At 36.3% G+C, this 27592-nt stretch overlaps 1 protein-coding gene across 6 annotated transcripts in view; it reads left to right on the forward strand.

Moving 5' to 3' along the window:
• Positions 1 to 27592, forward strand: part of KIF20B (kinesin family member 20B) — a 76096-nt gene that overhangs the window by 32354 nt on the left and 16150 nt on the right. For all 6 annotated transcript variants that reach the window (XM_047761533.1, XM_047761537.1, XM_047761536.1 and 3 more), the window contains exons 19-26: positions 3075 to 3228; positions 7342 to 8578; positions 8905 to 9043; positions 10533 to 10652; positions 17272 to 17332; positions 22563 to 22688; positions 23382 to 23509; positions 25867 to 26022. In XM_047761533.1, coding sequence (XP_047617489.1) covers positions 3075 to 3228; positions 7342 to 8578; positions 8905 to 9043; positions 10533 to 10652; positions 17272 to 17332; positions 22563 to 22688; positions 23382 to 23509; positions 25867 to 26022 — 2121 coding nt within the window. The remainder of the gene's footprint in view (positions 1 to 3074; positions 3229 to 7341; positions 8579 to 8904; positions 9044 to 10532; positions 10653 to 17271; positions 17333 to 22562; positions 22689 to 23381; positions 23510 to 25866; positions 26023 to 27592) is intronic.

Consider the following 27592-nt stretch of genomic DNA (forward strand, 5'->3'; position numbering starts at 1 on the left):
GTCTTCCGGTTACAGGAATCAGAAGGCACAAAGTCATGGACATGAGAGGCTTTTCAGTCAGTGTAGGAAAGTACGAGCAATTCACTTGAGAAGAAAGTTTGAAGCAAGGAAAGGTGAATAAAGAGGCTGGGAGCAGTTGATTGGGGTAAGATGCTGCAAGTCCTTAAATACTGCATTGAAGAGTTTGTGTTTTATGCTGTAGGCAATGAGGAGTCATTAATTTTAAGGAGAAGAATAACAAAGGTGTTTTTTTTTTTTTGAGTAGATATTTTTCGAAACTTGGGAGATAGGATTGAAATTAAATTAGGCTAAAGGTGGAGAGACCGATTAGAAGCCTCTTGGAGGAGTTCAGGTGATAGTTGATAAGGTGTTTTTTTTTTTTTTTGTCTTTTCTAGGGCTGCACCTGTGGCATATGGAGGTTCCCAGGCTAGGGGTCTAATCAGAGCTGTAGCCACCGACCTACGCCACAGCCACAGCAACTTGGGATCCAAGATGCATCTACGACCTACACCACAGCTCATGGCAACGCCGGATCCTTAACCCACTGAGCGAGGCCAGGGATCAAACCTACAACGTCATGGTTCTCATTAACCTCTGAGCAATGACGGGAACTCCTGATAAATTCTTCGATTTAGGATAGTTGAGTAGTGGTGGTAGAGATTAAGAGGAAATTGATTTGTGAAATAAGAGGAGGTAAAACTCTTTGAAAGTTAAGGCTTAATTTTTTCAAGTAACTGAGTTGCTGGGCTTCTGGGCTCTTAGCACTTTGGTATGGTTATTCATCACCTACTTTTGCTCTGAGCATTCAGTCTGGATTTTAAGTCTGGCCTTTGGTTTGGTGAAGGAAAATATAAACAAGAAGAGCTAAAGATAGATCACTTCTGGTGACTACAACTTTGAAGAAAATTTCTGGAAATCTAGTAAGAAGTTATATCTATTTCTGCAGTGTATTTTCATACCACAGTGTGCTAATAATGTGTATATAAGTAGTAGTAAAACAGCAGTATAAAATGAGCAGTATTCCTGGAGTTCCCGTCGTGGCGCAGTGGTTAACGAATCCGACTAGGAACCATGAGGTTGCGGGTTCGGTCCCTGGCCTTGCTCAGTGGGTTAACGATCTGGCGTTGCCGTGAGCTGTGGTGTAGGTTGCAGACGCGGCTCGGGTTAACGATCCACCGTTGCTGTGGCTCTGGCTTAGGCCGGTGGCTACAGCTCCGATTCAACCCCTAGCCTGGGAACCTCCATATGCAGCGGGAGCGGCCCAAGAAATAGCAACAACAACAACAACAAAAGACAAAAGACAAAAAAAATAAAAATAAAAAATAAAATAAAATGAGCAGTATTCCTAATTTAATAGGATAGGCTCCAGATCCTGTTTTATCAGTGTAACTTACAGTGTGTTAAGTTGTTCACATAAATACATAAATAAACAAATGCAAAGTAATTTGGAACTTAACCTCACTATCCTGATTAACTGTTGATCTAGGGTCACCGTTCCAAAGCCTGTGTGAAACAGGCTTTTGAAATGATTAAGTTTATTTTGAATGGTTCTTTAATATCCTACTAACCAAGCATAGCCTAGTGAGAAAACATTCAATAATTGAGCTTGTAGAAGATAGATTTTTTTTTTTTGTGAAGATTGTATAATTTGAAAGAGGAAAAAAGAAAAGTTCATTATACTAGGTCTAAGAGTGTGGAAAAGGAAGCAACTTGAAATTGTCACAAAGTGTTTGAAAACAAACTTTGTCAGAGATCTGATCCCTCCATCCCAGGATTTTGTCATTTATCAGTGACACCAAGATATTAACTGTGGAAAAGCATGCAGGTTGTTTTTCATGACATCTATTTTTTTTTTTTTTTGGTCTTTTTGCTTTTTCTAGGGCTGTGCCCATGGCATATGGAGGTTCCCAGGCTAGGGGTCCAATCGGAGCTGAAGCCGCTGGCCTACACCATAGGCACAGCAATTTGGGATCTGAGCCACGTCTGCGACCTACACCACAGCTCACAGCAACGCCGGATCCTTAACCCACTGAGTGAGGCCAGGGATTGAACCCTCAAGCTCATGGCTCCTGGTCAGATTCGTTAACCACTGAGCCACGACAGGAACTCCATGACATGTTTTTTTTAGGGATATCTAAAGAGACTTTTTTACAAAAAAAAAAATCCATTACTTTATGATTTTCGTGATATTATCTGTATCTCTTAAGAATACAACATTTGCTGATTTTACAGTATAAAATAATATTTTGTTTTCTCATATTGTTTTTTTTTTCCCTAAAAAAATGGTAGGTGGGGATTTAATTAACCTCTCCATTAAAAAAAAACAAAAAACAAAACCTATCTTTACCTTACCTGTAATTACTTTATAAATATGCACTTAATTGCTGAGGTTTCAGCCTTCCTCTTTTTGGGTACCTTTTTTTCTGCTAGCCTTTTAGGGAGGCATAGTCTTTGCTTTGAAAAATAAAAATCTAAATGATTTTTATCCATCTAGATAAACTAGGAACTCAGTTTTAAGGCAGTATTGAATATGCATAGGCTGAAAGCTAAGGTTAGAACTTTTCCTGAGATTTGTTAAATTGCAAGACATTATTACTTTGAGAAGCTTTGGCTATAAAACAGAACAACTGATGAGTTTCTCCAGTGGGATCTTGAGATTATAAGTATCAATAAGAAACAATTTTGTTACAGTGTTTTCATATTTTTCCTTCCAAAGCATATTTTGTTTATATGAGGTTAAGTGTTTTAGGGTTCTATGGTTATCTGTAAATAAGTTTCTAACCCACTCAATTATTTTTGAAAATCTAAAGATGAATTTGTTTTTAGTAGCAGGGTGAACACTTAACTGACTTTTAGGACTTTCGTCCTCAGTGCGTGTACAAGTTAGTTAATATTACTCATTTCCTAGAGCCTTTAGTTATTTTAGGGTGAGATTTAAGAAATAACTTAGAAAATGTTTTAACAAACTTGAAAATACAGTTTTTATGATACAGTATTTAATCATAATTTATACAGTTTTTACATTTATTATAGCTTTCCACGTGTGAACTAATTTTAATTTATTTTACTTTAGGACAATTCGGATACATCTTCTTTAATAATAAATGATAATTTGGTTTGTAATGAAACAGTTGAAATGTCTGAGGACAGAAAAACTAAAACCTATTCAGGAAGAAAAAGATTAAATGAAATTGAACTTCAACAAGATGAACCACCAGCAAAGAAAGGTACTTCAGTTGCCAGCAGGAGGGCTGTAGGAAAGCAAACTCCTACACTAGTAAACAGAAAAGTTGCAAATAGAAAGAAATTTACTTGTCTAAGGAACAAATTCTGAGAAAATCTTAATGTCCCTAATTTTTACACTAATGTGTTATGAACTATCTAGAGAATGGGTGTATTTAAAGGGGCCTTTGTTTTTGTTTGTTTGTTTATTTTTTGGTTGTGCCTACAGCGTTTGGAATTTCCCCAGCCTGGGATCAAACCCAAGCCACAGCAGCGACCCAAGCCAGGTCCTTAAGCCACTGTACCACAGAGAAAGTCCAAAGCTGTCTTTATTTTCATAAATAGTTTTTTAAATATTGTGCTTTTATCACATTAACATGACTATAATTCATTTATTTCTGTGCTCATAGTAGTCATAAGTCATTACTTTGATTTTCATAATTATAGTACCTTTCCTGCCAAAATTTCTCCACATTGCTTTTTCTTCTTCTTTATTTATTAAGACCTTGAGTTAATTATTAGTAAAGATGAATGTGGTTGAATTGTATTTTCCATAGAATTATGAAAAAATTAATTCATTTTCTATAATATAAAGTGTTATCTATCATCTGCAAGCAGGGATTGTTTATTTCTTCCTTGCTGATTTGGGCACTGTTTGTTTCTTTTTCTTGCCCAATTGCTCTGGCTAGGACTTCCAATACCATATTGAAAAGAAGTGGTGAGAGAGGGCATACTTGTCTTGTTTCTAATCTTAGAGGAAAAGGTTTCAGGTTTTCATGGTTGAGAATGAAATTAGCAGTATGTTTGTCTTTTTACTATGTTGAGGTATTTTCCTCTCTTTCCAGTCTGTTGAGAGTTTTTAATCATGTAGGATGTTGGATTTTCTTAAATGCTCTTTCTGCGTCTAGTGAAGTGACCAGATGATTTTTATTCTTGATTTTATTAATGTGGTATATCACATTTGTTGATTTGCATATATTGAACTGTCCTTGCACCCCTGGGAAAATCCCACTTGATCATAGTGTGTGATCCTTTTGAGTGCTGTTAAGTTTAGTTTGATCTTGAAAATGCCTTTTTAATTGGACAAATTCTTTACATAACCTACTATCATTGCTCATCTGGATGCACAAGAACCTGCCACAGGCAGCCACTCCGTGGTAGGGGAGGGACATACTTAAGGACTTCAATCTCATTACTATGTGAAATTTGACATTTATCTCTTGTGGAACAATTGCATGCAGCAGGGCTTGCCAGATAGGGACTTTGTAATGAAGCAAAGTGATATGTTTGGCTCACAAATGTATTGCTGGGGTGACCATTAACTTCCAGAAATTAAAAAAAGTAATAATGGGAGTTCTGTTGTGTCTCAGTGGTTAACCGAATCGACTTGGAACCATGAGGTTGCAGGTTCGATCCTTGGCCTTGCTCAGTGGGTTAAGGATCCGGCGTTGCTGTGGCTGAGGTGTAGGCCAGCGGCTACAGCTTTGATTAGACCCCTAGCCTGGGAACCTCCATATGCCGTGGTGTGGCCCCAGAAAAAGATAAAATAAAATAAAAATTTAAAAAGTAATTAAAATAAAAATAAAATGCCTGGAAAAGTGTTTGCATGCACAGTACATTCCAGATTTACCAGATCAGTATCTTTTGTATTTATTCCTAGGCATCTGCATTATAATAAACTTTCTTGCTGATTCTCCAGTAAAACTAGAGAATCATTGTTGTAATAAAAGATATGGTAAAGAGAAAGTCTTAAAATTAACTTACACTAGGAGTCTCTGTCGTGGCTCAGTGGTTAACAAATCCGGCTAGGAATTATGAGGTTGCAGGTCAATACCTGGCCTTGCTTAGTGGCTTAAGGATCCGGCATTGCTGTAAGCTGTGGTGTAGACCGCAGACGCGGCTCGTATCCTGCATTGGTGTGGCTGTGACATAGGCTGGCGCCTACAGCTCCGATTAGACCCCTAGCCTGGAAATCTCCATGTGCCGCGGTTGCGGCCCTAGAAAAGACCAAAAAAAAAAAAAAGAAAAAAAAATTAACTTACACTAAAATGAAATTGCAGTAAAGTAACCAAATTAACATAACTGAGGCATGTTGGATTATAAATTTGCACATATCTAGAAACAAAATAAGTTACTGATTATAAAAATTTTATGTTTCTGATGCAATGATATCTTAGAGATAGGAAAGGAGAACATAAGTGATGCAGCTAAATTTCAGAAATAATTCATTTAGGATTATTGTTCATGTATAGAAAGTGGAGTTAAAAACAGTCTGCTGCCAGGAAGTTTGGAATCAAGTGAATGAGAGCAACAACTAAATATATCATTTTAATATAATGTGCTCAGATGCATAGGATAATATGATGGGACTCACTAAAAAGAAAACTAAAATACACTCTTTTTAGATTCATTCGACAGATACCAACTGAAAGTAATAGTTTCTTGTGGGGAGAGTTTCAATTCAACTCTCCCTTATAACTGTCTTCTGCTTTTGTGGATTTCATATTGTACCTGGAATTTGATTCTTAACATGTTTATTGAGACTACCAAATAAAAATATATATGAAATTAGAAGATAAATGGCCAAAGGAGGATTAAAAGATCAAAAGGACATGTGGAGTTGATTATAGCAAAACAGTCGTGTGTAGAAAATGCATAAAAAGTGTATCAGTGTCATGTTGTGTTAAAATTCAAATGTAAACATCAAACCGTGACATGAAATAGAACAGGAAAAACAAATTAAAAACCCAAAGAGTCAGATACATACATGTTTGAAGTAATTTTCCTAATGTATAAAACATACATCAGATCAGTTACTGTAGTAGTAAAAATTGTATGAAACATAAAAATATAAACTTGTGTATCTGGAGGATTGAAGATTATGTGTCAAGATTTAATCCTGCAATCTATGAGAAAAATTTGAACATAATTTGTACTAGATAGTTGTGTAAGATGAGTTAATTTGTCAAAATAAATATAAAGAATTTAGTTTTAGCTAAGTGCACCTTCTTTGGACATAGTTTAATTTACACTTTGTTAAAATTCTTGTATTTATGTACAGATGTTTTAATATACCTTATATATTAACTTATTTGGACCTCTTAACACCATCCTGTAGAGTAAGTAGAGCAGATAGAAATATCCGTATTTTATAAGTATGGATATTAAGCCTGAAAAGATAAGCTTTTATTTATTTATTATTTTTTTAGTGCCACACTTGGGGCTAGGGGTCAAATTAGGGCTGCATCTGCCAGTCTACACCACAGCCACAATAACACCAGACCCAAGCCGCGTCTGCAACCTACACCACAGCTCATAGCAATGCCGGATTCTTAACCTATTGAGCAAGGCCAGGAATCTAACCTGTATCCTCAAAGATACTAGTTGGGTGTGTTAACTCCTGAGCCATGATGGGAACTCACAAATTTTATTTTTAATTAGCTGAACTCTTCTGTACAGATTTTCATTTTCTAGTAATGTCTGTATTGCAGGCATAGTATCTGTATCTTTACAGTAACTTTGAGATAGGTGGTGGTGTTATTATTTCCATTTTAGATTTGAGAAAATAGTCATGGGGTCAGGCAGTTTATTGACTGGAATACAGCCAGTGAAGGGTAAGGCTACATTAGACTTGCTAAAATTTTAACCATTTTTCTCCTAATTTTAGCTATGAAACCAGTTTGCAGATCACTCATTTAGTAGATCTGTAGTATACTTGTACTTTAAAACTGTTCTTTAGTCTGTTTGAGGGTTTGATTTCTTAGAGGATATCTCATACCATAGTGATAATACAGATTTGTGGTAAACAATTTAAACAACATTAAAAGTTATAAAAAGAAAGAAGAAATAACTGGTAATCCTACTCAAAAGTAGCTACCAGTATTTTCTTGTACAACCTTTGCTAACTCTTTCTGTCACGACTTAATAGAACTGTGATTTTTACATGAATGGGATTATACTATGTGTTTTCCAACCTGTTTTTTTCCTCAATAGTTTATTTCTGTTTTTCATTAAAAGTTCACCTTCATGTGTTTCATGTGTTTGAATATTGCCTTATATGGTAACTTTTTGGTTTTATTAAGGTTTGCCAGATTAATAATATATATTTTTCTTAAAAGGACCTACACATGTTAGTCCAGCCATCACTGGAGACCAAAGGAAAAGTGAAGAAATGCAAGAGAGCATTTCAGAAGATGAGGAAAACATTAGGGTTTTACAAGAAAATAATGAGCTGAAAACACATATACTCATTGTTGAGAATGAACTTAAAAATGAAAAGGAAGAAAAAGCAGAATTAAATAAACAGATTGTTAGTTTGCAGCAGGAACTTTCTTCTTCTGAAAAAAAGAGTTTAAATTTTAGTATAGAGGTTCAACAAATTCAGTCAAATTATGAAAATGCGATTTCCGAATTAAAGCTCCAGAGAGGTATAAATCAAGAACAAGAGGAAAGGATCATGAAATTGTCAAAGGAGGTAGAAACTACTAGAAGAAACATCACAAATAATGTTTCACAAATAAAATTAATGCAAGCAAAAATAGATGAACTACGTACACTTGATTCAGTTTCTCAGATCTCAAACATAGATTTACTCAATCTCAGGGGTTTTTCAAGTGGTTCTCAAGAGGATAATTTGCCAAATACACAGTTACATCTCTTGGATAATGATTATTTGATAAGTAAGCAGGTTAAAGAACATGGTATTCAAGAACTTAGCAGGGAAAGTTCTTTCCGCTGTACTGTTGAAGCCATTTGGGAAGAATGTAAGGAGATTGTAAAGACTTCCTCCAAAAAAAGTCATCAGATTGAGGAATTGAAAGAACAAATTGAAAAATTACAGGCAGAAGTAAAACACTATAAGTATGAAAACAATAGGCTAAAAACAGAGGAGAGGGAGAATAAAAATCAGGAAGGTCTACTGAAAGAGAAAGAAAGTCTTATACAGCAGCTAAAAGAAGAATTGCAAGAAAAAACTGTTAATCTTGATGTTCAAGTACAGCATGTAGTTGAAGGAAAGAGAGTCCTTTCAGAACTTACACAAGATGTTACTAGCTATAAGGTGAAAATACAAGAACTTGAAGCATTATTGGAGACCCAGAAAGAAAAGTGTAGTCGTTCAGCCCAATTAGAACAAGAAATTTTGGAAAAAGAATCTATCATTTTAAAGCAAGAAAGAAATCTGAAGGAATTTCAAGCAAATCTTCAGGATTCTATCAAAAATGCCAAAGATTTAAGTGAAAGAGAAGTAAGGTTGAAAGAAGAGGTCACACGATTAACAAATAATTTGCAAGATGCAAAGCATTCACTTCAGGTAAAGGAAGAAGAAAGAGAAACCAACTGGCAAGAAATAGAAAAGTAAGTTAAATGTTCATAAACTGTTCATATAAATTTAATATAAATTTTAATATAATTTTGATATAAATTTTAAAGAACTTAGTCTGGTAAAATATAGCATGCATGGTAAGTGAAAAAATTGAACTTTGTATAAATCTTTGGAACCAAATCTTATATGCAAAGATCTGTTTATAAAATCTCCTGAAATCCTCCTTGAAGGATTCATTCATGGTTTGGACATTACAAATTTGTGAAAAGATCTAATTTTGTAGATTGTTATTAGCTCACACATGTGATCCTAAGTGATTAGTGGTGTGTCATTATAGAAAAAGTTTTGTGTTTTTTAGGTTGAAAGAGGCGCTCTCTGTGAGCTCTGCTCTTACCCAGAATCTGAAAGTAGATCTTCAGAGGAAGGAAGAGGATTATGCTGAGGTGAAAGAAAAATTGGCTGATGCCAAAAGGCAGATTGAGCAAGTACAAAAAGAGGTAGGTTATTGGTAAAGTTGTATGGCCCAATTTAAGTGATAAATATTGTTTTCTTTATATATATATATATATATATATATATATATCAAGTAATGATATTGTTTTCTTTATATATATATATATATATCAAGTAATGATATATATATATATATATATTCCATTTTCATCTTCTATGTGTCATTATTTGTTTTTAAGGTATTTCTTGTATTACTGGATCCCATTACTTAATAAATCTTGGAAATCTGAGCCAGTGTTTTTCCCTTAGAGTATCCCTACTGATTTTTCCATGATAATGATTTTGATCTTGCATGCAAGGAACAATGTTGGTACTTTTTAGAGAACCCCTTAGAGTTTGAGATTCTTAAAATATTGTAAGAAGAAAATGATTTCTTCATATATATGTCCATTGGAGCGTCAAGGAATTTTTTGATAATTTGAAGCCATATCATGTATATTAGAATCTGTAATTTTTTTTTTTTTGCTGCACCCATGGCATATGGAAGTTCCTAGGCCAAGGATCGAACCTGCACCTGTACCACAGCAGCAAACCAAGCCACTGCATTGACAGCCCTAGATTCTTAACCCACTGAACCACACAGGAACTCCTAGAATCTGTAATTTTTCTAATGCACTTTAAAGAACATGAATCTTTGAACCAGAGGCCATGAATTTTATGTTTTATTTTTTCACTTTTAAAATTTTTTAAAAATGATTTTTTTAATTTTTCTATTATAGTTGGTTTATAGTGTTGTCACTTTTCTTCTGTATAGCAAAGTGACCCAGTCACACATGCATATATATATTCTTTTTCTCATATTATCCCCCATCATGCTTCATCACAAGTGACTAGATAAAAAGTTCCCAGTGCCATACAACAGATCTTGTTGCTTATCCATTCCAAAAGCAATAGTTTGCATCTATTAACCCCAGATTCTGGGTCCGTCCCACTCCCTCCCTCTCCCCTTTGGCAACCACTTCTGTTCTCCAAGTCCATGAGTTTCTTTTCTGTGGAGAGGTTTATTTGTACCATGTATTAGATTCCAGATATAAGTGATATCATATGGTATTTGTCTTTCTCTTTCTGACTTACTTCACTTAGTATGAGAATCTCTAGTTCCATCCATGTTGCTGCAAATGGAATTGTTTTGTTCTTTTTTGTGGCTGAGTAAGTATTCCATTGTGCATATATACCACATATTCCTAATCCATTCATCTGTCGATGGACATTTAGGTTGTTTCCATGTCTTGTCTGTTGTGAATAGTGCTGCAATGAATATACGGGTGCATGTGTCTTTTTCAAGGAAAGTTTTGTCCAGACACATGCCCAAGAGTGGGATTGCTAGGTCAAGTGGTAGTTCTATATTTAGTTTTCTGAGGCATCTCCATACTGTTTTCCATAGTGGTTGTACCACAGAGGCCATGAATTTTAAATAACAAAAAGCAATTAGTATGTCTAAAAAATATTTAATTTCTAAACATTACTTTATAGGTATCTGTAATGCGTGATGAGGAGAAATTGTTGAGGGTTAAAATTAATGACCTGGAGAAAAAGAAAAACCAGTGTTCTGAGGAAATAGAAATGAAACAGCGAACCATTCAGCAACTCAAGGTAACAGTTTTTGTTTTTGTTTTTGTCTATTTTTTTAGGGCCACACCTGCAGCATATGAAGTTTCCCAGGCTAGGGATCAAACTGGGGCTACAGCTGCTGGCCTACACCATAGCAACACCAGATCCGTGCTTCATTTGAAACCTGCACTACAGCTTACTGTGACACTGATCCTTAACCCACTGAGCAAGGCCAGGGATTGAACCTGCATCCTCATGGATGCTAGTCAGATGTGTTTCCACTGAACCACGACAGGAACAGCTTTGTTTTTAAAGATGATTTAAGTAGATTCTGTTGGTATATTTTAGTGTTTATTTAGTTAAATGTATCAGGTTTTTTTTTTTTTTAAGTAAGCAATTGATAAATTTATTCGAGCCAATCTGAGGAGTATAACCTGGGAGATAGTCTTTCGGAAAGCCCTTAGGACTGTTCCACCTGTTAGAGGTCAAAGCGGAGTTATATTCCTTTTGAGAGAAAGGTTTATATTGTTGATTTACACAATCCAGATCTTCAGGGAATGGTAGGTAATTGTGACCCCTTACACCTTAAGAAGGAGGGTATCGTCTAAGGAGTTAACCTTGCTGGCACCAGGAGAAAATGGCTGTTCATAATCCACAGGCATTCCTGTGTCTTCCAAGAGGATCTGGTTGATGCAGATTTGTAATGCTCACTACAGGGTAGGGTAGGGTGGTCCAAAGGGCACAGAGAGAATTTTATGTTTTGTTTTTTTTTAATTACTCAATGAATTTTATAACATTTATAGTTATACAATGATTATCATAACCCAATTTTATAGCATTTCCATCCCAAACCCCCAGCCTATCCCCTCCCCAGCCCCCAACCTGTCTCCTTTGGAAACTAAGTTTTTCAAAGTCAGTGAGTCAGTTTCTGTTCTGCAAAGAAGTTCATTGTGTCCTTTCTTTAGATTCCACATGTAAATGACAGCATATAATGTTGGTGTCTCACTGTCTGACTTCATTTATTATGATAATTTCTAGGTCCATCTATGTTGCTGCAAATGCCGTTACGTCTTTCCTTTTAATGGCTGAGTAATATTCCATTGTGTGTAGATACCACATCTTCTTTATCCACTCCTCTGTTGATGGACATTTAGGTTGTTTCTGTGACTTGGCTATTGTATATAGTGCAGCAGTAAATATTGCAGTACATGTATTTTTTCGAGTCATGTTTTCCTTTGGATAGATGCCCAGGAGTGGGAATGCTGGATGGTTCTATTTTTAGTTTTCTGAGGCATTTCCATACTGTATTCCACAGTGGTTGTACCAATTTACATTCCTGCCAGCAGTGTAATAGGGTTCCCTTTTCTCCACACCCTCTCCAGCATTTATTGTTTGTAGACTTTTTGATAATGGCCATTCTGGCTGGTGTGAGGTGGTACCTTATAGTGACTTTGATTTGCATTTCTCTAATAATTAATGATGTTGAAAATCTTTTCGTGTGTTTTTTGGACATCCGTACTTCTTCTTTGGAGTATTGTGTGTTTAGATCTTCTACCCATTTTTTGATGGGGTTGTTTGTTTCTTTTGGTTTTGAGCTGCAGGAGGTGTTTTTAGGGCTGCACCCTTGGCATATGGAGGTTCCTAGGCTAGGGGTCTAATCGGAGCTGTAGCTGCCTGCCTACACCACTGCCACAGCAATGCCAGATCCTTAACCCACTGAGCAAGGCCAGGGATGGAACCCACAACCTCATGGCCCCTAGTCGGGTTCGTTTCTGCTGCACCATCACGGGAACTCCTATAGGAGATGTTTATAAATTTTAAGAGATTAATCCCTTGTCAGTCACTTCATTTGCAAATATTTTCTCCCATTCTGTGGGTTGTCTTTTCATTTTGTTTAGGGTTTCCTTTGCTGTGCAGGGACTTTTAAGTTTAATTAAGTCCCATTTGTTTATTTTTGTTTTTACTGTCCTTACTCTAAGTGGTGGATCTGAGAAGATGTTGCTGTGGTTTATGTCTGAGAGTGTTTGGCCTACGTTTTCTTAATATCCGGTCTTATATTTAGGTCTTTAATCCATTTTGAGTTTATTTTTGTGTTTGGTGTTAGGGAGTGTTCTAATTTCATTCTTTTCCATATGGATGTCCAGTTTTCCCAGCACCACTTATTGAAGGTACTGTCTTTTCTCCATTGTATATTGTTGCCTCCTTTGTTATCGATTAGTTGACTGTAAGCATGTGGGTTTAATTCTGGGCTTTCTATCCTGTTCCACTGATCTATATTTCTGTCTTTGTGCCAACACCATACAGTTTTGATGACTATAGCGTTGTTATATAGTCTGAAGTCAGGGAACCTGATTCTTTCAGCTCCATTTTTCTTCCTCAGGATGGCTTTAGCTATTCTGGGGCTTTTGTGCTTCCAAACAAACTTTAAAATACTTTGTTCTAGTTCCATGAAAAGTGTCCTTGGTACTTTGATAGGGACTGCATTGAATCTGTAGATCATATAGTCATTTTGATAATATTGATTCTTCCAATCCAAGAGCATGGTATGGCTTTCCACCTGTTGGTGTCATCATTGGTTTCTTTCATCAGCATCTTAGAGTTTTCAGAGTACAGGTCTTTTGTCTCTTTAGGTAGGTTTACTCCTAGGTATTTTATTCTTTTGGATGCAGTGGTAAATGGGACTGTTTCCCTAATTTCTCTTTCTGATCTTTCATTTTTAGTATATAGAAATGCAGTTCATTTCTGTGTATTAATTTTGTACCCTGCGACCTTGTCAAATTCATGGATGAGCTCTAACAGTTTTCTGGTAGCGTCTTAAGGATTTTTTAGGTGTATTATCATGTCATCTGCAAATAGTGATAGCTTTACTTCTTCCTCTTCAATTTATACTCCTTTTATTTCTTTTTCTTCTCTGATTGCTGTGGCCAGGAATTCCAAAACTATGTTGAATAGTAGTGGCGAGAGTGGACATCCTTGTCTTGTTCCTGATCTCAGCGAGAATTCTTTCAGCTTCTCACCATTGAGAATGATGTTCACTGTGGGTTTGTCATAGATGGCCTTTACTAGGTTGAGGTAGGTTCTATCTATGCCCACTTTCTGATGGGTTTTTATCAGAAGTGGGTGTTGGATTTTGTCAGAGGCTTTTTCTGCATCTATTGAGAGGCTCATATGGTTTTTATTCTTCAGTTTGTTATTGTGGTGTATCACACTGATTAGTTTGGGAATATTGAAGAATCCTTTCATCCCTGGGATAAATCCCACTTGACCATGATGTACAATCCTTTTAATGTATTGTTGGATGTGGTTTGCTAGTGTTTTGTTGAGGATTTGTGTATCGATGTTCATCAGTGAAATTGGCCTGTAATTTTCTTTTTTTGAGGTATCTTTGTCTGGTTTTGGTATCAGGGTGATGGTGGCCTCATAGGATGAGTTTAGGAGTGTTTCTTCCTCTGCAATTTTTTTGGAATAGTTTCAGAAGGAGAGGTGTTAGCTCTTCTCTGAATGTTTGATAGAATTTACCTGTGAAGCCATCTGGTCCTGGACTTTTGTTTGTTGGGAGTTTTTAAATCACAGTTTCAGTATCAGTACTTGTGACTGGTCCATTCATCTTTTCTATTTCATCTTGGTTTAGTCTTGGAAGATTGTACTTTTCTAAGGATTTGTCCATTTCTTCTAGGTTATCCATTTTATTGGCATATAGTTGCATGTAGTAGTCTCTTATGATCGTTTGTATTTCCGTGATGTCCATTGTACTTCTCCTTTTTCATTTCTAATTTTATTGACTTGAGTCCTCTCTCTTTTCTTCTTGATAAGTCTGGCTATCAATTTTGTTGATATTTTCAAAGAACCAGCTTTTAGTGCCATTAATAATTTCTATGGTTTTCTTTGTTTCTATCTCATTTATTTCACTCTGATCTTTATAGTTTCTTTCCTTCTGCTAACTTTAGGTCTTGTCTGTTCTCTCTCGAGCTGCTTTAGATGTAAAGTTAGGTTGTTTACGTGAGCTTTTTCTTGTTTCCTGAGGTAGGCTTGTATTGCTATAAATTCCCTCTGAGAACAGCTTTTGCTGCATCCCATAGGTTTTGGAGTGTTGAATCTTTGTTGTCATTTGCTTCTAAGTATTTTTAAATTTCCTCTTTGATTTCTTCAGTGATCCTTTGGTTGTTTAGTAACATGTTGTTTAGTCTCCATGTGTTTCTGTTTTTTTGCAGTTTTTTTCTTGTTGTTGATTTCTAGTCATATAGCATTGTGGTTGGAAAAGATGCTTGATAATGATTTCAATTTTCTTAAAGTTACTGAGGCTTGATTTGTGGCCCTGAATGTGATCAGTCCTAGCTGCTTTCAATATTTCCTCTTTGTCTTTAATTTTGGTCAGTTTGATTAATATGTGTCTTAGGGTGTTCCTCCTTGGGTTTATTTTACATGGTACTCGTTGTACGTCCTGAATTTGAGTAAGTGGTTCCTTTCCTGTGTTAGGGAAGTTTTCGGCTGTTATCTCTTCGAATGTTTTTTCTGTCCCTTTCTCTCCCTCTTTTCCTTCTGGCACCCCTATGATACGAATGTTGGTGCGTTTAATGTTGTCCCAGAGTTCTCTTAGACTGTCTTCACTTCTTTTCAATCTTTTTTCTTTTTCTCTTCCAAATCAGTCATTTCCTCTAGTCTGACCTCCACCTTGCTTATTTGTTCTTCTGCTTCCTGTATTCTGCTCTTGGTTGCTTCAAATGAATTTCTTATTTCAATAACTGTATTTTGCATCTCTGCTTGCTTAAGTTTTAAATCTTGTTATTTCTTTGCTGGATGTTTGCTGTAAATTATCAGTCTGTGCCTCCAGTTTATTTCCAGTGTCATGCATCATCTTTACCATCATCAGTCTAAAGTCTTTTTCATGGTGGCTGACAATTTCCAGATCACTTAGCTGTTTTCCTGGGGGTTTTTCTTGCTCCCTTATCTAAATTATGGTTCTCTACCTTTTCATTTTTATAGGTTTTGGTGTGGTCTCCTTTTTGCAGACAACAGAGTTGTAGCCTTTCTTCTGATGTCTGCACCCCTTGTGGCTGAAGTTGGTGTGGGGGCTTGCTGTAGGCTTCCCGATGGGAGGGACTAGTGCCTGCCCACTGGTAGGTGGAGCTGATTCTTATCTCTCTGGTGGTGGGGCTTTGTCTCTGGGTGAGTTTAGAGGCAGCTGTGTGCCTGCGGGGTCTTTAAGCAGCCTGTTTATTTATGGATAGGGCTGTAATCCCACCTGGGTTATTGTTTGGCCTGGGGCTTCTCAGTGCTGTTGGGCAGGACCAGATTTTCCCAAACACACACTGCCGAATATTCCCAAGAGCTTTGCCTCCTATGTCCTTCCCCCACAACGAGCCACAGTCACCCCCTGTATTCCCAGGAGCTGCTCCAAGAACTGTATTCAGGTCCCACACAGATTCCTACGGAGTCCCTGCTTTACCCTGGGATGCACATGAAAGCCTGTGTGCACCTTTTAAGACTGGCATCTCTGTTTTCCCCAGTCCCATGGAGCTCCTGTGCACAAGCCCCTCTGGCCTTCAATGCCAGGTGTTCCAGGTCTCTTTCTACCAATGCCAGATCCCCAGGCGTGGGGACCTGACATGGGGCTCAGAACTCTCACTCCTGTAGGTGAGTCTCTGTGATACAGTTACTTTCTAGTTTGGGCTGCCCACCTGGTGGGTATGAGGTTGCTTATATCGTATTATCACCCCTCCTACTGTTTTGATGTGGCCTCCTCTTTGTCTTCTGGAGTAGGATATGTTTTTTGAAAATTTCCAGTCCATTTAGTTGAATGTTGTTCAGCATTTGGTTGTAATTTTGTTGTTTTTATGAGAGAAATTGAGCTCCAGTACTTTATTCTGCCCATTTATTCCCATCTCTAATCACTGGATTAAGGATCTAGCATAGTCTTGCTATGAGCTGTGGTGTAGGTCACAGATGCTGATAATTCTATGTTTGAAAACAAATTTTTTTTCTTATCGTGCCTTAAAAATACCTTTGATTGATTATGACTTTCTAGGAACTCTCAGGTGGTAGAACCCCTTCAATGCTAGTTTTAACCTGTTAGGCAATCCAGCCTTCACTCCTCTCTCATCTGACTTCAGCACTGTCTTCTCACTTTGTAAGTTCTAGAATACTCACTACAGAACCTGAAATCTCGGAATCCTGTCATGAAACAGCTGGAAGGAGTTTCAGTGCACATAAATTAATCTTGTGTCCTTTTCAAACTTCCTTGCTACTTCCTACATATAGGGGATGTGGGGGCCTTATTTTTTTCTGCATTTTAAGTCTATTGATAGGGAATTTATTATAGTTTTCTTTGTTCCACCTGGTTAAGTAAATAGCAAACTCCCATTTCCCCCTCTTTACTCTTCTTGTGGAATGTAAAAGAACATACATGCTATCTTAAAATGTTGAGTAAAGAGAAAATGATTTGGCATTTTTGAGGTAAAGGTATAAAGTTTGGGGGGTATTGTTTTATTTTGTCTTATTACAATTCTCACCTTTCCCTTTTCTCTTAGGTGAAACAAACTAGTCAGCCTTGTAGGAGATAGATTTCAAACTTAATATTAAACCCTCTTTTTAAGTCCCACTATTAAATATTGGGGTGCAGTTAAGTTACATTTTCATTTAATTTTTTTTTTTCATTTTGCAGGAGCAGTTAAATAATCAGAAGGTGGAAGAAGCTATACAGCAGTATGAGAGAGTGTGCAAAGGTCAGAAACAAAACTTTAAGTTCTAAAATGACTGCAAAATAAATAGTTAGATTAACAGTTGGTTTAACATTTTGCTTTGAAAATTCTAAAGGAAAATGAGGACAACATAAGATGTAACTTTAGGAGAAAAGCATTTATTCTAAAGAGTAACTTACCAGCGTAAAGTTTATCCTTGAAGAAGTAGAACATTAAGAAATACTCAGTCAAAGTAACATTGATTTCTAGGTAATGGCCAGTATTTTGTGAAAAATAAAGTCAATATTATAAAGATCACAATATCTAGGAATGGCTTTCTAGACAAAATTATATAAAGAACATACTTCAAGTAAAATAGCTTTAAAATAAAAAGAGTTTAATATTTTAGATTCAAATTGCATATGCTGATTTTCTTCAAATTATATCAACTTTTTATTTGAAATATTATAAAATTACTTTTATAGATGATATATACATATTTCTGCTCATGAAAGTATGCAGATTCCTCTCTTTCTCATGACTCACCCCTTAACTTCTTAGATGTGTGAGTAGTAGAGCTGGGATTTGAACCCATGTCTGTTTCACTTTTTTTTTTTTGGTCTTTTTAAGGCCACAGGTGAGGCATATGGAGGTCCCAGACTAGGCGTCGAATTGGAGCTGTAGGTGCTGGCCTACACACTGCCACAGCAATGTAGGATCTGAGCCACATCTGCCACCTACACCACAGCTCATGGCAATGCCAGAGCCTTAACCCGCTGGGCAAGGCCAGGGATCGAATCCACATCCTCATGGGTACCAGTCAGATTCGTTTCCACTGAGCCACGACGGAAACTCCCTGTTTTACTCTTAAGTTTCAGACTCTCTTCACTAACTCATACTATTTGTGCTTGGCCAACTAAAGAGAATGGGTAAGAAAGCCAGATTATTACTTATTTAGATGACTTGGACTTTTATGGGATTTATTTGGATCATGAAAATAAATCTCTGTTCATAGCCCTGTTTGTTTCTACCTTTTAGGCCATGGTTTTGCAACATCTCCTGCTTCCATAGTCTTTTTAGAGTTTCCCTTTATTTTGACTTCTTTGTCACTGTTGGGAGATGTAAATAGATCTTAACCTATTCTGAAAAGTATTCTTTGGACCAGGATATAGTGTCTGTCATAATTTTTTTTTCTTTACCAAATACTGAAAAATGTGGCACAGACCCATTTTGAGTACTCAAATCTTCATATATTCTATGTCAAATCTTTTAGCTTTGCAAGATTTCAAATCTTTAAACAGTCCTTCCTTTCCTTTCCTCTTTATTTTCACATTACTGTCTACTCTCTTTCCCTCATTTTCATTTTTTAAGTAGTATTTATTGTGTATGAGTGTACTTTTTCTAAATATAAAAGTAACCTGTCGGAGTTCCCGTCATGGCGCAGTGGTTAACGAACCCGACTAGGAACCATGAGGTTGTGGGTTTGATCCCTGGCCTTGCTCAGTGGGTTAAGGATCCAGCGTTGCTGTGAGCTGTGGTGTAGGTCGAAGACGCGGCTTGGATCCCACGTTGCTGTGGCTCTGGCGTAGGCCAGTGGCTATGGCTCCGATTGGATCCCCAGCCTGGGAATCTCCATATGCAGCGGGAGTGGCCCTAGAAAAGGCAAAAAGACCAAAAAAAAAAAAAAGTAACGTCGCTTCCTCTTTTTTGAAACTCTTACCTCAGACCTCAGCTTTTGTGATTTATTCTGCTGCTTACTGCCTTTCTCTTAGAATGTGCCTCAGCCACTTTGACAGATTCTCTGATTGAGGCATCATCATCTTTTCCTCTTTGTTTTCTCTCTTAAGAGTTCATTAACTCCTGTGATTTCAACTGTATGAGACATTATCTGACAAAAAAGTACATTTTTAGTTCTTCAGGCTTTCCTTGGCTTCTACCAACATTTCTATTTAAATACTCAATCCCATTCTCTTGGCTATCTTTTAATTTTTAAAAATTGAGATTACAGACTATAAAATTTATCCTTTAAAAGTGTACAGTGTCGTGGATTTTAGTATATTCACAAGGTTGTACAACCACTACCTCTATGTAATTCCACAACATTTTCAATACTCTGGAAAGAAATCCTGTATCCAATAGCAATCACTCCCCATTCACCTCTTCCCCCACAATTCTATTCTCTGTGTCTTAACATGGCCCTCTCCTCTTGGAGTTGTCTGGGTCTTATCCCTGTCTCTCTCTGTCCAGATTTCCCTCTTCTTACAAGGACACCAGTCATATTGGATTTAGGGCCTAATGTCATGTGGTTTTTTCTTTGTTCCATTAATATGGTGTATTGCATTGATTTTCACATGTTGAACCAAACTTGAATTCCTTGGATGGAATCATACTTGGTCATGGTGTCTAATGCTTTTTCTGTATTGCTGAATTCAGTTTGCTAGTGTTCTGTTGAGGATTTTTGCATCTGTATTCCTAAGGGATTCTGTTCTGTAGTTTTCTCATCTGGAGTGGTTTTAGGGTCTTAATAAATTCTGAACCTGAACGTCTTTCTTGCCAAAATATCTTAACCTGATCTCAGTTTCTACTGCCAATCTCTGCTGTTTGAATTTTTTAGACCAGAGGTTAGCAAGTGGCACCCCACTGATAAATCCAGCTCACTACCGAATTTTGTAAACAAAGCTTTATTGAAACATAGGAATACTTTCATATTGTCTATGGCTGCTTTCACATGAAAGTGGCAGAGATAAATGGTTGTGACAGACCTTAAAATAGTTACTATCTGACCCGTCACAGAAAATGTTTGCCACTCCTGGTTTAGACCTTAAATAATACCATTTCCTCTCATGCTTAGATGCAGTACCTAAATTCTTTTACTTCTAGTGGCTCCTCATATTTGTCCTGTCCCATTGCTGCTATGCCTTACATCAAACTCACTCTCCTGTGTTGCCATATAGATAGATTAATTTTTTTAACTCTTCTTTCATTGTGTCATTTTTCCTATTAACAGTTTTCAATAATTTCATATTTTCCAGATAATAGAATTTCACCCTCAAGCTTGGCATTCTAGCCTGCCTTTTCGTAGCCTAATACAGTACAACTTTTCTGTTCTATGTAGACTAATTGGTTTTGTTCCCTAATCTTGCCTATGCCATTTTGCCTCTGTTTCTCTGATGAAGAAGGCCAATAAAAAGACCACAAAGACCACAGAGGAAGTCACTAAAAAGCCCCAGAAGCAGTCACTAAAACAACTGAAATTGTGAGAAATTTTACTTTAATCACATGCAAATCTATCTCTCCTTTTTTTTTTTTTTCCGGTCTTTTTAGAGCCACACCTGCAGCATGTGGAAGCTACCCAGTTAGGAACTTTGAATCCAAACTGCAGCTGCTGGCCACAGGCACAGCTCACAGCAGTACTGGGTCCTTAACCCACTGAGTGAGGCCAGGGATTGAACCCATGTCCTCGTGGATATTAGTTGGGTTCATTACTGCTGAGCCATGAGGGGAACTCCCTAACCTCTTTCTTTTTAAAGCCTACATAGTATCCCATTTTTTTGTTTTTTGTGGGGTTTTTTTTTGGTCTTTTTTTGCCATTTCTTGGGCCGCTCCCATAGCATATGGAGGTTCCCAGGCTAGGGGTCGAATCGGAGCCACTGGCCTACACCAGGGCCACAGCAACGCGGGATCCAAGCCACATCTGCATCCTACACCACAGCTCATGGCAACGCCGGATCCTTAACCCACTGAGCAAGGGCAGGGCTCAAACCCACAACCTCATGGTTCCTAGTCAGATTCATTAACCCCTGAGCCACAACGGGAACTCCCAGTATCCCATTTTTTTGATACTTTCATGTCATTGTATATTTAATATGACCTTTTTTTTAAACAAGAGAAGAAAATTTTATTCACTTGAAAAAAAGCATTAAATAATGTGACAAAATTTATTAGAAGAGATAAAACTAATTCTGATATTCACAGAGGAGAATACTATTACAAAGTATGGAGTCCCTCATTTCCTCAAAGACATAATAATGATCATAAATAAAATATAATTTCAAAGTGCAATAGAAGGACTTAATGTATAATTTCAACTGCTCTGAGTTATTACAGCTTCATTGTTTTTCTCAAATTTTAATTGAAATTTGGATTCAAAAGGTAACATAAAGAACACCTAAATACCTTTTATTAGATTCAGTATTTTTAAATATTTTGCATTTTTAATATTTTATTTTTTATTTAAAAATTTTGAATTTAAAATCTTTATATTTGCATTTATTTCTCTCTTTCATATATATACATTATACTGAGCCACTTAAAAGGAATTTTACAGGCATCAATGGTACTTTATGCTTAAGTGCTTTCTCACAAAATTTGTTGGGTAAAAACATCGTCTTGTGTAATGCAATATCATACCTAAGAAAACTAATACTCAGCGTATCTCATAACTACTCTGCAGTGATATGACGTCTTTTGATGAGAAAGATATTTTTTGGTTATTTCAAACATTATTTTTTAGTTGTTATAAACATTACCCTATATATATTTATACAAAAATCTTTGTGTACACATGTAAATATATTTTTACAAGAAGTTTCTAGCAGTATACTTGTTGGCACAAATGATGTATTTAAAATTTTGATGAATATTGCTAAACTGCTCCCCAAAGTCATTATACTAGTTTATATTTTTAATAATAGTGTACAGTGCTGTTGGGAAAACGATGCTGATAGACTTGCTTGTTGAGGGTTGCCACAGATATTCAGTTTGTAAAAAACACAATATATACAGAACACAATAAAGTGAAGTACAGTAAAGTAATAGTTTTATTATTTTTATTAACAGTTTAATTAAATTGAAGAGTTCTTAATTTTATCTGAAAAGGGTTCTTTTCAATTAACTTGTTTTTGCAGTCACCCAAGCATCCATCTATGCATCAGTGATTTGGTCCTTTGTATATGCCATTACTGTTCTAGGCATTGAAAATATAGCAGTGAACAAGGCAGAGTTTCTAAGTGGAACTCATATTCTATTATAGTTAATGAAAGTGTATAATGTTTTTGTCCATGCCTACAGTGTGTGGAAGTTCCTGGGCCGGGGATCAAACCTACGCCACAGCAATGAAACAAGCTACTGCAGTGACAACTCTGGATCCTTAACTCACTGCATCACAAGAGAAGTCCAGTAAAAGTGTATTTTAATTTTAGAAGAAACTCAAGAAAATTTGCATATCTACATGAAGATGTTAGTAATTTCTAAAATGTTCTTTCCAAATTCTTAGATCTCAGTGTTAAAGAGAAAATAATTGAAGACATGCGAATGACTCTAGAAGAACAAGAACAAACTCAGGTAGAACAAGATCAAGTGCTTGAGGCTAAATTAGAGGAAGCTGAAAGACTGGCAACAGGTAAAACAAGTTGCTTAAGTATCTCGAAGTGTACTCTTCCATTTTCTTTATTTTCCAAGATTTCTTTCCTTTTAAAAGTGCTTTAATATTTATATAGTTTATAACGAAAAAGTATTTGGTGTGTTTTTGGAATATTCCATCACTTGTCACTGTGATGGATTGTTCTGCGTTAAATTATACGTAAATAAAGAAGGCATAAAGACACTTTCATGATAACTGTGTGATAGCTTACAGTGTTCTCCAGATGTTAAGAATAAACTTTCAGTTGCGTTTCACCTCTGTACAGTGATTGGTTTCATCTTATATGTTTATTTCAATAAATACTCTGATTCTATACCTCAGAATATACCCTCAGTTGAGGATATAGCTCTGGGATAGAATCTTTGACTGCAGAATACCATCAGTGGTTTTTATTTATTTATTTTTTTTAATTTTTGAGAACATGAAGTTTCTTACATATTGGCATGCATTTATACTGTATACTCAACACTATTGAGTGGGTTATTGAGAGATTGCTGTAGTATTCTCTAAGAATTTGGTAATCTTTTAGAATAATCTCAGTTCTATCTTGGTGTATGTACTTCTGCTTCTGGGTTCTACTGTTTCTTGTCTATATCCCATACCACACATATCTCTACATGGTATATAACTTTTATATGTGCTTTTAAAAATAATTTTATGTTTTTAAATCAGAATTGGAAAAATGGAAGGAAAAATGCAAAGATCTGGAAACCAAAAGCAATGAAAGGTCAAATAAAGAAATTGAGGATAACACAGATATACTTAATATAAAGCTTAGTAAGCTTCAAGATGAGTTACAGGTATGAATTTTATATGTGTGTGTATGTGTATATATTCGTTATATTTCTCAAAAGAGAAGAATTGAGCAAGTATTTTATAATTTACATGTGGGTGAAGCAACATCTGGGAAATGTAGTACGTAGATAAAATTTTTCAGAACTCATTGAAATGACATGAGGAAGAAATTCCCAAGATAAAAATTACTAAATCCCAATAAAATGCAGTAATTGGGTCTTCAGTTTTAAATTTTACATATTTAATTCCCAGTCATCACTTTTTATGTCTTTTACTTATTTTTCTATTCCTGAACTTCAAACTCATGAAATACTGCTATGGAGAAGATGACTATTAGGAAAATTATTTGATTATTGTAAATTTAATTATCAAGTAGGAAAAGAATAGAACTGTATATCTGAACACTGGAATACATTTGAAACCATACAACTACATAGAAGATATTCTGTTTTGTGTTAATTTTTCTTTCCATGTTCAGCTTTCATATACTGTGTGTAGAATACAACATATGGGGGAAATGTTTTTGTAATGAGATTTAGCAGGTAGTACATACAATTTTGCACATTTTAAAAGAAGTTGCATTCATAACTGCAGTTTCAAAATTGAAGAAAATGTAATGATTTTGAAAAGATTGCATCTAAATTATTTTCTTAAATTCAGGCTGTATATAATCAGATACTGAACAAATATTACTCTCTTTTCTAACTGTTAATTATATACTTTAGAATTTATCCTTTCCCTTGTCAAAACCCCAAAGCAGCTGGAACAAAGTAAATACTCCATTAATTATGAAAAAAATACATTAACTACATTGAGACTTCATTTTAAGGATACTGATATATTTTACATTGGTCTAAAATGTTATGATCACATATCTTAGATAATAAACTGTGCAATCCTGGAATGGACTTGCTATAATTTATCCAGTACAGTGGCTTTAGAAGCTTTTTAAATAGTGGGATTTTTTTTTTTTATGTGTCTTTTTGTCTTTTCTAGGGCTGCTCCCATGGCATATGGAGATTCCCAGGCTAGGGGTCTAATCGGAGCTATAGCCACTGGCCTACGCCATAGCCACAGCAACGAGGAATCCGAGCCGCGTCTGCGACCTACACCACAGCTCACAGCAATGCCGGATTGTTACTGAGCAAGGGCAGGGATCGAACCCGCAACCTCATGGTTCTTAGGCAGATTTGTTAACCACTGCACCATGACGGACACTCCAAACAGTGGGATTTTTAAATACATAGTTGTTAATGTGATGTTATTGTTTTTGTTTCAAATGAAGTTTTACTTCTACATATAAACTACGTGGTTTTGAACCCAAAGGCTCTATGGCAGCTTTTTTTTTTTTTGGAAATTTACCAAGTATATTTTCTCTCCAGCTGTTACCTGCATTCCTTAAAACTAATAAATATTTGTCCTGTTGCATAAATTCTTTATTTGAAGTCCTATATACCCAGGAAAATTTTGTTTTTGGAACCAAACAATTAGAAATGATCACCATAAATCAAACATATGTATAATCTGGCATTTAAGAAGACTTGGTTCTCTGTAGCTCTTTCAGAAAAAAAAATTTTTAAGGGCCACATCCAAAGCATATGGAAATTTCCAGGCCAGGGGTCAAATCGGAGCTGCAGCTGCCGGCCTGTGCCACAGCCACAGCAACATGCCAGATCTGAGCTGTGTCTGCAGCCGATACCACAGCTCATAGCAGTGCCAGATCCTTTACCCACTAAGCTGGGCCAGGGATTGAACTGGCGTCCTCGTGGTTACTAGTCGGGTTTCACCACTGATCCACAACAGGAACTTCCTCAGAAATTTAAATTATTTCTTTTTAAGCTCACTGATGAAGGAAATTGTGAAATGGACCTTACATCAAAATAAAGTTTATAAATGAAATTCTGTCTAGGAAGGCAAACCAGCAGTGTTCTTTTTATAATCTGAAACAAATTCTAATCTTGTCATTATTTAAAGAAAAATTCAGAGTTCCCATTGCAGCTCAGTGGGTTAAGAACCCAATATAGTGTCTGTGAGGATGCGGGTTCAATCCTTGGCCTCACTCAATAGTTTAAAGATCTGGTGTTGCCACAAGCGGTGGTGTAGGTCCCATATGTAACTCAGGTCTGGCACAGCTGTGGTGTAGGCTGGTTAAGTACAGCTCTGATTCGACCCCTAGCCCTGGGAATTTCAATATGCCCCAGGTGCAGCTGTAAAAAGAAAAGAAAAAGAAAAAAAAACTCTTATTTTTAAGTTTTTGAGGAGGTGAAATGAAAAATGATACATTTATGAAAATGTTATAAGTACAAATTTATTAACTGCTTTTTAAGTATGTGATAGTTACTTATCCTATTTATACATTTAGGAATCTGAACAGAAATATAAAGCTGATAGAAAAAAATGGTTAGAAGAAAAAATGATGCTTATCACTCAAGCAAAAGAAGCCGAAGATCTACGAAACAAAGAGATGAAAAAATATGCTGAAGACAGAGAGCATTGTTTGAAGCAACAAAATGAAATGGTTGGTAACAGTTTTATACTTTAGCTTTTGTAGTTTGCCTGCTTTCTTTGGCTTATTAAATATTTTCCTAGGAGGCTTAGATTCTTATAGTGTCTACATGGTTGCCTAAATTCCTTTTTTTTTTTTTTAAAGCATTTTGTCTGTAAGATGATTTTTCTATCCCAATCTTGAAGTTCTATTTATGTTCTTATTTTAACTTTTCAGTCCATTTTGCAAGTTGGAAAAATAACTAATTACTCTATCTAGATTCAGAACTTAAGTCTCTTCTTGACTGCCGCAATGTTGTTCCTACCCATAAGCTGATTTTGTCAGGATCTGTCTGTCCCATAGCCCATCCAACCTTCCTGAACATTAAGAGGCGAGAAGTGGAATCACAGCTGTTGGCTATCATAGTCACTTCCGCTCCAAACCAGGATTGGGCCCTCTTTTCCTAATCAGTGGTATACCTCTGGAAGCAATGGCATAAGTACACCTCCATTGAGTTTTATTTTGTTTTTTGCTTTTTAGGGCCGCACCCATGCACATGGAGGTTCCCAGGCTAGGGGTCGAATCGAGCTGTAGCTGCCGGCCTACACCATAGCAACACCAGATCCAAGCTATGTCTGGGACCTACACCACAACTCACGGCAACGTTGGATCCTTAACCCACTGAGCGAGGCCAGGGATTGACCCCACAACCTCATGGTTCCTAATTGGATTCGTTTCCACTGTGCCACGATGGGAACTCCCTTCTTTGAGTTTTTAATCCTAGAAAAAGCTAGCTTTCTCTTTTCTCCCATGTATTTCTTTACAATCTTATCTTGGATATGTCTGCCATATTTAAGAAATAAATTATTTACTTTTTTTAGCTTTTAAAATTGTTACATACATAACACAGTAAGTAAACAAAACAAACATGTGACTCAATGAATTATTGTAGCGCCAGTGCCCACTTTAGTACCACCCACTTTTAAGAAATAGAACAATATCAGCATCCCAGAAGCCCCCTCTTCTCAATAGTAATAACTGTTCTTTTAGTGTTAAACTTTAATTTTGCTTATTTTTGTATTTTTTGTTCCTGGCTTCTTTCACTCAGTATTATGTTTCTGAGAATCATCCACACTGTTTAATGTAGCTGGAGTTAGTCTATTTTCATTGCTGAATATTTCATTGTATAAGTATACCCCAGGCTATTCAATTTAAAGTTGAAGATATATGGATTGTTTCCTGTTTTGGGCTGTCATGAGTAAGTTCTTCTATAAACATTTTTTTTCTGATTTGTCTTTTTTGGGACTGCACTTGCAGCATACAGAAGTTCCCAGGCTAGGGCTCTAATCGGAGCTGCAGCTGCAGACCTGCACCACAGCAACAACAACACCAGATCTGAGCTGTGTCTGCAACCTACACCACAGCTCATGGTAGTGCCAGATCCTTAACTCACTAAGTGAGGCCAGGGATCAAACCCGAGTCTTCATGGATACTAGTCATGTTCATAACCCACTGAACCACAACGAGAACTCCTCCTGTAAACATTTTTATATATTTCTCTTAGTACACATGAGCATACATTTCTGTTGCATATATAGTCAAG

The sequence above is a fragment of the Phacochoerus africanus genome, chromosome 15 (genome assembly GCF_016906955.1).
Source record: "Phacochoerus africanus isolate WHEZ1 chromosome 15, ROS_Pafr_v1, whole genome shotgun sequence".
NCBI classification, from domain to species: domain Eukaryota; kingdom Metazoa; phylum Chordata; class Mammalia; order Artiodactyla; family Suidae; genus Phacochoerus; species Phacochoerus africanus.